Source organism: Zalophus californianus, chromosome 13 (genome assembly GCF_009762305.2).
Source record: "Zalophus californianus isolate mZalCal1 chromosome 13, mZalCal1.pri.v2, whole genome shotgun sequence".
In the NCBI taxonomy this organism is placed as follows: Eukaryota; Metazoa; Chordata; class Mammalia; order Carnivora; family Otariidae; genus Zalophus; species Zalophus californianus.
Window position 1 is genome coordinate 87500321 of NC_045607.1, and position 13411 is coordinate 87513731.

Here is a 13411-nt window from a genome sequence, read left to right on the forward strand (position 1 = left end):
TTTCTACTGACTCACATGAGACATTCAACATTATGTTAACCCTGGTTGAATTTCAACTGACCTTTTGATATTGAAACACAGCTTTCAGACTTCCTGCCTCTCTGCCTTCTTCATGAAGAACCATTTAAACACTAAACTGTAAAAACCAGACACTTCCTACTGAAAAAAGTTCCTTGTTGAATCCTTTAAAGAACTGAACATTTTAGTATTTAATAGTATCTTCTCTCTTCATCCCATTTATTTTACAAATTCAGTATTTTTAGACTATTATTTTCTGACAGCAGATTCTTAGTGCTTCTGAGCTGTACATGCTCTGAGAAAGACCTGTGCTTCATCAAATGAAGAAACAGCTCTTGGTTTCCAAATTAGTAAGAGGCAAATGATCATTTTAACAGCTTGCAGCTCCATGGGCAATCAAAGCTAAAGTTGTTAATGATTAAGAAATCAAAGAAAGTCTAATGCTTTAATAGCGAAGTGTATGCATGAAACCTGTCACTAACACAGAAAACATGGAAAATTGTTAGGAATCTTCCCCCATGGGGTTAGTCATAGCTGTTATTTACAACTTGGACAGCTGGAACTCTACTGTAAAATAATATCTAACTCTGTCGATAATCTCACATGTACAGACACTGAAGAAATCCAACGAGAAGCAAAGAGTGGCCTATATTTACTCTATTATATTTACTCTATTATATTTAGCAGTACCACGGTTTTCAATGGACTAAATGAAACATTTGGAAAAGTCCCTCTTGAAGCAGGTGAAAAATGCACAGGCAAAACTCAACATCTCGACTGCATGGGCCAACCGAGTCTTTAGAATTCTAGAAGGTACACAATCATTTGATCTGCATGAACCAATCTAAACGTTGAGCTCCTAATTGGAGCAAGAGCCTAAATTTTTCTGTTGGTATCTTGAGATTCTCTTTAGAACAACTGTCCCAGAAAATCCTGAGATGACTTGAGGTCTGAAGCCAGGTAAAATATGAATAGATCAAAGGAAAATACAGAATGCTGGGAGCGCCTTTCTTTCAGAATGCGAACTGACTCCTTGATGTCACACTAAATATGTCTAAATGACTTCAAACATCAGCCCTGCTGGTTAATGACAGTTACTCCATCTCTTCAATCCTTCTTGGTGGCTCTTGAAGTACTTGACTCTTCATTAGCTCTACATCTATAATTGGGCAAGGAGAGGAGGGAAAAACTAAATTCTGAGGGGGTAGTTGTATTAATTGCAGCAGTTTTAGTCGAAAATGTGGGAGAGGTAGAGAAAGGAGGAGGTGGAAGCTGTTTGCTGAAATAAAAGTTGTGGATCATTCATTCACTTACAAATATTTACGGAGTGCTGACAATGTGCTCGATGCTGAGGATGTAATGTTGAACAAGGCAGATGCTATTCTCTTCTCATGAATTTCTTCAAGGGGTCCTCATCACAAAGGCAACTTGGGAGTCATGTGTTGAACTGGTGTGGTCTTAATAAATATGCACGACACTTCTTTGATCTACAGCTGGCCCTTCCCATTGAACTGATTCTACAGGGGTGCCCCTCCCCACCTTTTCTTTGGAAGATAACCACCTGACTCCACCAGATGCCAAGAGGGCAACAACCACAAAAGAGAACAACCTGGGGCTCTGTCTAAGGAAAAACAAATTAGTGAGCTTCTCGCATACAGTAAAATTAAATGGGCCTCCATTTCCTTATCAGTAAATAGCCCATGTAATTGCCAAATGAGATCTTGCATAGAAAGTGCTTATTGAAGGACATTTAAAATGTTCAATAAATGTTTATCTGGAGGGTAAGTGGTGACTGTTACCATTCACAAACTTTATGCGAATTACTATAGTTAATAGTTACTGAATTGTGATGAATTTTGATTCTCTGATCTTCAGTGGAAACTATCTCTACGCCAGGGACCACTGCAGTGGCACCGTGAACATGAGATCCTTCGGTGCCAAGATTTCTTATTTGTTTCCAAAAGCCAAAGGGGCAGGCACGTGATCATCTTTCCACCAAGACTCCTGCCAGCCTTAGCGGCCTCAGGGCAATGACCAGCCCTAGATGCTTAGCTCTGCAATGACCCCCGGGGATTCCTGTTCCAGGGAAGGGAGGGTAAACTATTAACAGAGCTGAAAGCCACTGGCCTGGAGGTGTAAAGAAATGGAAGTCGAAAGTTGCCCAATTGCTAGGGTTCATTCTTCTCTGAAACGGCATTATGCTTAAAGAAATACTGTTCTCTAGCGCACATAGTAATAATAGTATTAATAATAATAATTTACCTAACACTTGAATGTTCCCAGTTATTTAAAAAAAAACAAACCCAAAAATAAAATCTTTATACACTTTTTTCCACCTGAACTTCAGAACAATCTGTGACATAGACTACTATGAATGCCCATTTTGCAGATGGAGAAATCAAGGGTCAGTGAAGTTCAGTCACACACCCGCAGAACTGCCAGAGTAGCCTATCCTCACACCCCTATTTCCCAATCTTAAATATGGGGTGCTTTCCACCAGCCTGGGAAGTCTATCTTAAGGAAGGTCTTTTTTGTGTTTTTCTCTTAAAAGATTTATTTATTTATTTATTTGAGAGAGAGAATGAACATGACTTGGGGGGGAGGAGCCGGAGGAGAGGGAGAATCTCAAGTAGGTTCCCCACCAAGTGCTCTCACAACCTCGAGATCATGACCAGAGCTGAAACCAAGAGTTGGATGCCCAACCGACTGAGACACTCAGGCGGCCCTTGGGGAAGGTCTTCTAATGACAAGGGTTCGTGTCCTCTCTCACTCCTTAGGAACATGCATGCTTTCATATCTATCTGAAGCAAAGCAAAGCAAAGCAGCCTTGCTGTGCCATGTTTCCAGCTGGCTTCGGTTTCCCTCCTCTCGTGCCACAAAGCTTCCTTCTTTCACAGAATCCATTTCCTATGAAGAGACCATTCAAAGAGGCAGGAGGTGACACCTGTCTTCCCTAGTTGGGACATACTCACTGAAGTGTGATTTTTCCTTTTATTTCATGTGCACAAATCTATTACATGTGTATGTTTCTGTTTGGGTTATCTTCCCTATTTAAAGGGGGCATTCGTGTAAGAACAAAGACAAGAGGACTGGGTCTTTGCCCTGGTTGCTATATGACTGTGGATAAGTGATCGACCCTGATGGACTTCAGTTTTCTCATCAAGAGGATGCACTGGACTGGGGGGGTCTCTTCCTTCCAGCTGTAACATTCTATGATTCTGTAGGGTCTCTTTTAGGTGTGATGGACATATTCTGTATGCAACTGCTGGTGGTTAGATGTTTGTTGAAGGAATGATAAATGCACCTTAATATTTTGAGAACGGTTACTGGGATCAAACACAGCCCAGCACACTGTCAAAAGCACGTGGCTCCACTCCCCCACTTTTGCTACGAGGATTCGGAAGAACAACTCAAATATGTATGCCAACATAGATGCTTCTTTTAAATATTAAAAATAAACTGCAGCAAACATTTTTACTTGTAGACCTGAGAAGTCCTGCTCTCATTTTTGTTCTATAACCTAATTTATTTATTGTCTAAATTAGGGCAAGCAAATTATCCATGAGTGAATTTCCTTGAAACTGAAAATGACATTTAAATGCAGAAGTTATTTTCATATGAAATATTTTCAACAGGAGATATTACAACAACAACAAAAAAGCAACTACACATTCTCCTGCTTTCTTACTCAGGATACTTTACCTCTTTTTGATTATGCATGTCATCAATAAGCCAAAGTTATTACACTGTGTTAGACTAGATTCCAGTCGCTAGACTGATGATACTCAAAACTACCGGAGTACCTGGGTCTACTTGTCCCTCCACTGAATGTACACCCACTTCTGTGCTGATTAACCCAAAAGCAAATGGAAGACCCTTGTCACCTTGTAACTTACATTTCCTCTTGCCAACTGTTCTATCTCATGATTGCCTATGAATCGAGCAGGCTCTAATCTGCTCCTTTAGTTTAGATACATGGCTTGAGAATGGCTTCATCTTTTCAATTAAGCTAAACTATGGGCTCTGTGACATCTGTTTTTTCAATCAGAAGCTATTTCCATTTATTTCCAGACTCGTGGCTATGTTCCATATGGTGGTGTTGCTGGGAATCAGATTTGTAGACAAGTGGAAATTTCCTCTACTACCCTATCAAATCTTTAAATGAGATACCAAACGGAAAAGGGTTCAATAATCATTAGTACTTCTCCAACTGCTATGATTCCAAACTCAACAGAAAAGTATACAAACTGAGCTGCAAAACTTCACTTGTATTTGATCAAATGATCACTGCATATACTTGAATTTTCATCCCATAAGAACATATAAAACATGTAAATTTATACTGTGGAAGATGTGCACATGTAGATGTATACACTAATGCTCGAGGCCTTGAGACAATTTGAATATTCTAAAATATTAAATACAAGTAGCTGCTATAAAATATTTTAAACCTTTCACATATCACTTATGTTTTAGCAAGAATGGCAGGCTCTTTTTATGTGAAGTTTAATATATTCAATAGAATCACTTGAGTTTTATAAGCCATAAGACAAAAGATACAATACTTTTCTTTTTCCATGGTTTTTCAACAAATACTCTTAACTCCGACATCCAGACTTAGGGAGAGAAACTCCCTCTTCTGTCCAAGTGTTTTTGCACAGTGGGATAATTGGCTTCACTGAAGGCCTATTAATGTGGCCAGTTGGTAGAATCCTTCAGAGAGAAAACAGAAACCTCCCTCTGTCCTGCTAATCCCAATGAGGGGCCTGTGAGGTCGACAACACTAACATTGCAGTCAGTTAGCAAGACACCATTCCAAGAGCAACTGTCCAGAATCCAAAACTTGTATCGTTAAAAACAAAACAACAACAACCAAAAGAAAATTTCAGTACCACTGGCCCTTGAGCAACACGTGTTTGAACTGCGCAGATCCACTTACATGCAGAATTTTTTCCATAACTACAATGCAGTAAATGTATCTTACTGACGATTTTCTTAGTAACATTTCCTTTTCTAGCTTACTTTATTGTAATAATACACTATATAATACATATAACATACAAAATATGTGTTAATCAACTTTATATTATTGGTAAGGCTTCTGGTCAACATTAAGCTATTAGTAGTTAAGTTTTTCGGGGAGTCAGAAGTTATACCCAGATTTTAGACGGTGAGGGGGCTCAGTGCCCCTAATTCCCTGTTGCTCAAGGGTCAACTATACTTCTTTGGTTCTCCCACATCCTTATTTCACAAGAAAGCAAACACTATAAGGAACTAAAGTTGGTACAATTTATTAACATCACTGAGAATTTTATATCCCTTCTTAAATGCATCCACATTATGTCTGATTCTAAAAGCAATTACAACTAGACTGAGAGGGAGAGTGTTCATGGCTTATTAACCTTTAGAGCTCTGGAACCTGTTTCATAAGGAGACCTTTCTAAGTCCTAGGTCTTGCTTCCCTAACCCAGGCCTTTTTTTTTTTTTTTACAAAGAATGTTCCTTGAAGGCTTCCATTTCCACGAGAACTTGCTTGGATTCTTTGCAGGTAAATCACAGGAAGAGGTGAGTTTCAGCTGTCTTAAGTGCGATCTATCAAGTTTTTGTTCATATTTAAGTTTGAATATATGTTATTTTTGAATCAAACTTTGTTTTGGTCTCGACCTCACCATCAGCTCCACTGTACAGTGCCGTGATGCATGAGTGCAGAGAATACACCAGACACTAAAGGCTCTAAGTGTCGCCACCAACAGGTGGACAAGATAATCATAACCCAAGACAATAATAATTTATTACAATTCACACAAACTCCACCTATAAAGAACTGGTCTATGATTTATTTTATTGTATTTTTCCAAGGTCTTTTAATATATTTTAATGACTATAATACCTCAAAAAACTCAGAAGTTAGCATTTAAAAAAATAAGGTCAAGAATCTGTGAATCAAAAACCTAAAACCCCTGAGATAACCTTCATTTAATAGCCAATCCTGAATGGACGGACTCCAGTCTGGAACACTAGCGCCAGAAATTATGATCGCATTAAACTATTTAACGAGTGTCTTTACCTCCAGTCTGCTCCCATGAAATAGGTCTTATCCCAAATAAGTCATCTCTCTAAAAAAAAATCTATAAGTTCCATTGTTTTGCTCCAAAGCCTTACACAGCTTCAAAGCTATGCTGCGCACAAAGAACAAACTTATTAGCTGCATATACAACCAAGTCCCCTAAGTATGTTTTCAATCTCATCTCCTGCTGAATGACTCAACCTTCTTCTTAGTTCTGCTTCTGCTGGGTCAGCCTCACTGACTCACACAGTACTTACCAAGGACATCCTGGACTTTATACCACCCTGGTGCTCTTGTGTGCCTGAGTCTCTCTGCCTGACACTCCTCTTTCTGATACCTCTGAGTCCCCCTCAAACAGCGCTTTCTCTCGGACACTTCTCAACTCTCCTGGGCTTAGCTGAAAATTTCTCTGTATTTCAGTAGTTCCTGGATCAAAGCTTTACTTCAGCACTTCTCACACTGCATTACTTAAGAAAAAAGTTTCCTGGGCCTCCACTTTCTAATTTCTTAACTCCTCAAAGTTAGAGACTGTGTCTTCTCTGGGCACACGGGGGTCTAGCAGGTGGCAGAGACAACATCAGTACTTGCTGACCAAGGAAGGGAAGGGCCACTGGGAGATAGATTCTTTCTTTGGCAGTGACTTGGAGCTAATGCTCCCAACTAAGCTAGTGTGGATGGGGAAGGGACCTGGCTAATCATCCCAGATCAGTAAATTAGGAAGACTGAGGCAGATCATCTGATGACCTATATACAGGTCTCCCTTCCCCTACTTAATTCTGCATACTCAATTGAAAAGAAAAATTATAACTACTATCATGGCTGAGCTATACTGGTAAAAAGGAAGGGATTTTTCATTTTATTTACTCTAAACTGTGATATAAGCCACATGAGACTAGAAGGCCTTTGGCTATGTAAAAGCACTGTGGGCTTGTGCAAATCATTTCACCTCTCTGGGACTTCACTGAAAAACAGAGCCATTAAGGCCTTGGTCATCACAAAACTGAGGGGCCAGACTAGACCGAGGCATTTTTAATTCTAAGATCTATGATTCCATCCATCCATCCATCCATCCATCCATGAATGCTTGAGACCTCTTACAGCTCTAATATCTACCATTCTTCATCTTTGAAAGTTGGATTCAAAGAAAATATAAGAAGTCTTGAACATGTTGCCAATATTCCTACCACATCAAGAAGAGTGACTGAGGGAGGTTGCCAATGGCAAGGAAGGAACTCACCAACACTGAAGCAAGTTTCTCCAGGGGGCATTTGCTTGGCTTTGCTCCTTATGTGTTGTGTTGGGTTTCCTTGGCTGCATAGTTTGGGATGTCACATTTAACATACAAGGGGCCAAACAGGTTGTCTGATAAGTAATTTTAAAAAGATTTGGAAAACAGACAGGGTGGATGAAATTCTACTAATCATATTTGAGAACTGTCCATGGTAAGTAAACGCATGCAGACAACAGCCACATTCTTGCACCCTTAAGTATTTGTTCTAGAAAAAAGGAGACTGCACATCTAAAGAAATACGTAGCTTGGACAGGTGAGGGATCATTCCAGAGTCTACCTTTGTTTCTGTTGCATGGGCTGTTGCCTCATAGCCATATACTGCATGTCTTCTTGCAGACGATTCAGAGGGGAATCTGGCTTGACACGAATCCCATAGTAATGGTACTTGGAGTTTCCTCTTCATAAAAGAACAACAAACATTAGAGACACAGAAAGTCAGTCGAATCAATATTAATCATATAGGATGTCCACTTAGCTACACATTGGGAAAGATTAGGTAAAAGAAGCATATTTATGTTGTATATTTATGATCTGCCTGTTCTGGGTCACCTGTATATTTTTATGGCAGCTACATCTGAAGAATCAAAATAAGATTCTGAATCAGCTGGCTCAGGGCCCTGCAAAAAATTCTTTCCTTATAAACTTAAATATTAGTACGAGAGCCCACTGAGTCCATGTAAGTTACACTTTTCTTTTCAAATTTGTATTCTAAATTTAATTTAGAAGGGGTAATGGTGGAAAAAAAGGTCAGGCCAATAAAAATACAACAAGAGGATGAAGGGTTGCATGCTAGATGGGAATTTCTTATAAAATGGTTATACAAAACAAAGAAAAGGAATGTTGATTCTACTGTCTTGGATACGTTCTCCATTTCTGCACGTTCTATTACTGCAGGGGTGATGAAGGTAACTTCACTGATACAGAATGTTGTGGTGAAGTCTATTATTTACTATTTTGAAACCTAAAAGGAAGCAGGTATTCAATCTATTGATTTTGAAATCTATTTTATTAGTCTCTGTTCTAACGAATTCATATAAGTTTTGCGGGCTGAATAAGATGTGTCACAACAGACACGGGGAAATTTCTCTGTGAAAATGGCAAATCTCCACCTGGATAAAAATTGTCACAATTTCCCCATGTTCATGAGAAAGACCATGTTTGCTATTAGAAATGACAAAGTTTTGCTCTGAATGAAATTTGCAAATTCTTGCAAAAATAACGTTTTAAATATGTAAATTTTTGCAAAGGGAAAATAGTTTTTCACAAGTCTATATATAGCAAGACATCAGCTGCTTTTTCCATTTATTTCTTTCATTTACAAAAAGAAATGCAAGAAGAGTATGGATTAAATATTTTATATAAAAATAGAAGAGAATTTTACTTCCAAAATTAAAGGACATATATCAGATGAAGCCTATATATTCAAAGACATTAAAATCTTATTATATAAATAATATTGCTATTTTTTTTTAAAGTAGGACATTTAATATCTACCTTGTTTTGGTAAAATAAAACAGTATGAAAACTTAAGGCCTTCTACTTGCAGAGATTAGATCTTGTCTCCAAAATCCACTGCAGAACATAACAAAAAACAAAACCAAAAAACACCAATTTGTAGCATTCTCCCTTACAAACAGGAGAAGGGTAGGGAGTAGAGTAGGGGTGGGAAGCAGGAGACATTCCCCAGGGGAGGTAGCCAATGACAGCAACAGAGTAAAACGGTGTCTCTCTTGTAGACCAAAATAGATAAAGTGTCTGGTTTCTTCTCCATTTCCTACAAATCCGCATTTTCACTGGGTTGGTGGGGAGGTGGTTGGGGGAGATCAGCCATGTCCCATGGTCTTCTTTGCTTAAACTTAATTTGCAGATGGATTCTAACAAAAGGAAACTTTTGATTTGCCTTTGTTTAGAAACATGGTGATTTTATGTATTGTTTCACTTAGCTCCATAAAGTTGAGAAAAGGTCTAGTTTGGGTTTGAATTAATTCACTAGATTATTTTACTGATGAAGAAATAACAGTTCTGTATATTGTTCATAAGAAAGAAAGAAAAAGAAAGAAAGAAAGAAAGAAAGAAAGAAAGAAAGAAAGAAAGAAAGAAAGAAAGAAAGAAAGAAAGAAAGAAAGAAAGAGAAAGAAAGAGAAAGAAAAGTAGAATCTGAGTTAGTTCGCTTCATAGTTTATAATGCTGATTTTCTTTCTCTTCCCTGAGTTAGAAGTAGTAAATGAATGAGAAACCACTTTTCATGATAGAATCTATGGTGCTTTACCCTCATCGTTGTCAGTGATTCTACATTAGAGTTCTGCTGTCTTCGTAACATAGCATTTGCTTAAACTTTCCCCATAGGGTTTCTTTTCTCCTTATTCTTCTAGGCTTTCCTTTCCATCTCTAATTGCAAACACTACATACAATTGTAAAAGGAATAGAAGACACAATTGTTACATAGTAAGGGGGAAAAACAGAACATCAGAAAGTAAAAGCTGCAATATTGCAATATGTACTTATAGAGTATGGATTCCACTCATTCACAAACCCAAACAACCCCAATTTTGTCCCTTTCTATTTTAAAGATGTGTTTCAAGGTTTGAATGGAGCCTCAAAATAAGACCCACTGAAATCCCTCTCAGCAACAAAAGGAGCACAACAATACCCACTATTAGAATGCTGAATAAAGCCCAGAGTCTCAAAATATTGGCACGGTATGCATAACTCCTGAGCCTTTGGTGAGGGGATAGTAGGTCAGATCCCCAAATAATGATTTTTGTGGTTCTGGGGGGAAAAATATGAGAGAGACAAAGAGCTTTTTTCAAGGGACTGAAAGCTTTAGTTCCTTCAGCTGTAATAGACAATCATATTCTTCAGTTTAAAGTATACTATCTTTTCAAGTACAGGTACAAGAAAATACATTTATGAGAGAACTGAACCTCCAGCAACCTGAAGGTACAATCACTTGAAATGCAACAGAAAGGAGTATTCACACTCTGAATACATATAGACCTCGTCAATGCCATTAATCTGAGACATTCCCCCCCCCTGTTTTTAGCATACATTTACAATGAAGTCAATTACCAAGGGTCTCTTTGTTTCATTAACAAAATATTAAATACCCTTCACTAGAATACTAGGAAGCTGTGACTTCAAAACCAATGAGGGGGGTATCATCTAATGTTATACAGTGTAGCATCTTTATTTTTATACTTTTTAATATGGATTGCTGTAGGATTTAGGAAATCGAAAACATCCATATCCTTCTGCCCAGCTTCTTAAAATAATTATGTTATGATAATTTGTAAAAATTAGAGAAAGGCCCAAAATGAAACTCTACAGTTCCAAGTATTATGTTCATGATATTTTGATTAGTAAAAACACTAATATCTCTTTCCAAAGGAAAGAAATGAGAAACTAAGAATCTCTTTCACATTACTGGTTTCTGTACAACAGAAGTATACTATATTTTTACTTCTACACATGTACGGTTTCACAGTCAAGAGTTTAAAAAAGGCTAATAAGAGGTTAAATAGGAGCATGTCATTACTGAGGGCTTCAAACTCCCCAGTTTTTCAAGTTCACCAAATGATTTTTAATTGATCTCCAGAAATGAAAAGAAAAACTCGGCTTCAATTTCTCACTCTATTCAAATAGAAGAGTTATTAATAAAGACATTTCAATATAATTTTGCCAGAGTCAAGAGATACATAGTTTTCCACTGACTACATCACTTACTCATCTCTAGTCTGATTATTTTTAAAAAGAGAAAATAGTGATATATATTAATTTTTAAGGCACCATGTGTAAATCTTCCACTAACAGTTTGACTTGCTGATTTCTATATGATTTGAGAACCAACTCTTCTCAAAGCTGTGCTCAGTTACGTTTAAGAGAGTGCATCGTTCTGGCTTCGCAGTATTCCCTGGATAACGACCTCTTCATGAGAGACTGTATAAACTGAGCTATCTCCTCATTTTTTCTTTGTATGTTATCCATAATCAAGCACTTTTGCTCCAACGATATTTTGAACTGCCTTAGTTTGAAAGAGAGGGATTAGTTTATGATCTTATTTTTTCGTACTAACCTAGTTCCCAATCTCCTGGTTCGTAATCCCATAAAAATTGACCTTATTAGTTTTCCAAAAGAAGCAGCATTGACTGGGTCCAGTTTGTGTTCCTGACAATGTCGTAGGTAGTGGTTGTACAACGTGCTTCTGGGAAGGCTCACTCCTTCAGCGGTCTCGTAATTGTCCAATAACCACTGGAGCTAGTATAAATAAGACAGGATAAACACAGAGAAACCAGATAATTTACCAAAATGTCCACAAGCCACTATAAATACAATACACAGAAGTACCTAGAAGATCTTCACCAAGCCTTGTAATAGGGTAAACTGTTGTAATTCACAGGCTGATATAATCTGACCTTGAAAACTCTCAGAAGTGTGCATTGCTGAACATAATTTATGACCTTGGACCATGTCCACTCCTTCAAATATTCAAGCACATGTATAGAACATTAGTGGTCCCTGTATTGACTGCAATTTTGTAGACAAACACCTCTTCAGGGAATTCAGATAATCCCATTTACCCGTTGTAAATAAAATTTGTAATTGCTACAGTACAAGACATGTTTCTAAGCCTGGCAGCATGGCACATATTATGGCTTTAGTGTTAGTTTGTTTTAACACATGAACAGCAGGCTGCCTGGTATGAGTTTTTGTATTAAGTTTCTATTCATTTACATAGAATTTTAATTTACCTATCTAATTTACTCAAACAGGACAACAATGGTATTATCTACTGTGTCCAATTCTGTAAGCAGAAAGGAAAAAATCCAGTCATTTCTTCCCCAGAAGGAAAGAAATTCATTAGACACTGATTTAAAAAAAAATTATGTAACTTTCAAAAAGCAATCTTTAAACGATCATTGGAGTTTTGCTACCTCCCTGCTATGTTTCTTCATAATTTTAGAAGACACATTACAATGGTAGCTGGTAAAGCAACATTTTCTCGGTCTGTGGTTCACATTTTAAAGGTTTATGTTGTCCTGTATTTTTTAAAAATAATCTTTAAAGTATAGCAAGTGCAAAAAAATTTTAGAAAATGTAATATAGGTATGTATTACTGAATATCAACAGTAGGAAAATGAAATTATTAACTCATTCATTCATTTATTCATAAAAAAGAAATGAAATAGATTTAAATGACTTTCTTAAGGTCATAGATTGTCTCAGAGCCTGATTGGGTTCCCAACACACGTTTGCTGATTACTTGCATGCTGGTTGTTATTTCCATAAAAGCAGCAAATACTTCACATTACTTGTCTCAACAAAATTTCCATGCCATATATAAGAGGTGTGATAAAGAAGTGATATTTTTACATGCAATTTAAATTAAACTTAAGTCATGAGAGCCCAAGAATTCCTGGCGCATCAACTATGAGCCAGTCAACATGCTAGGCACCTAGTGATGTAGAAATGAATGTGATCTCACTCCTGTCCTCGAGGAATTTACGATCATATTCCAAAAAAGACAATATGGACACTCAAATATATTAAAGCATTTGCTTATATATTTTAAGATTCATGAACAAACTCAGAACGTGAACTTTCAGACTCTCAGTAAGAAAATTAATTAAAAATATTTTAGAATTATTGCCTTTAACTATGACAGCTGAATTGCCCAGAACCATTTTAATTTCAAATATTCCTACACAATGCTTATATTTAAGCATTAAACTTCATTTAATTAAACTTATGTCACTAAACTCATACTGATGTTGGCTCAGAAAATATGGGTACCAAGTCTACAAGTTAGGGCGGAGTACTTTTTTGTTTGTTTGTTTGTTTGTTTGTTTGTTTGAAGTAGGCTCCACACCCAGTGTGGAGCCCAACACGGGGCTTGAACTCACAAGCCTGAGATCAAGACCTGAGCTGAGATCAAGAGTGGGACGCTTAACCGACTGAGCCACCCAGGCACCCCCAGAGCAGAGTACTTTTTAAAAATAAAGTTCATGTTCTGGTCAGGGAGTCTTGAAGTTCTCCGT

At 37.4% G+C, this 13411-nt stretch overlaps 1 protein-coding gene across 13 annotated transcripts in view; it reads right to left on the reverse strand.

Annotated features, from left to right (window-relative positions):
• Positions 1-13411, reverse strand: part of RFX3 (regulatory factor X3) — a 274696-nt gene that overhangs the window by 55164 nt on the left and 206121 nt on the right. For all 13 annotated transcript variants that reach the window (XM_027616062.1, XM_027616061.1, XM_035723664.1 and 10 more), the window contains 2 exons: positions 11449-11630; positions 7654-7773 (listed from right to left, as the gene is read on the reverse strand). In XM_027616062.1, the coding sequence (XP_027471863.1) occupies positions 7654-7773; positions 11449-11630 (302 nt within the window). The remainder of the gene's footprint in view (positions 1-7653; positions 7774-11448; positions 11631-13411) is intronic.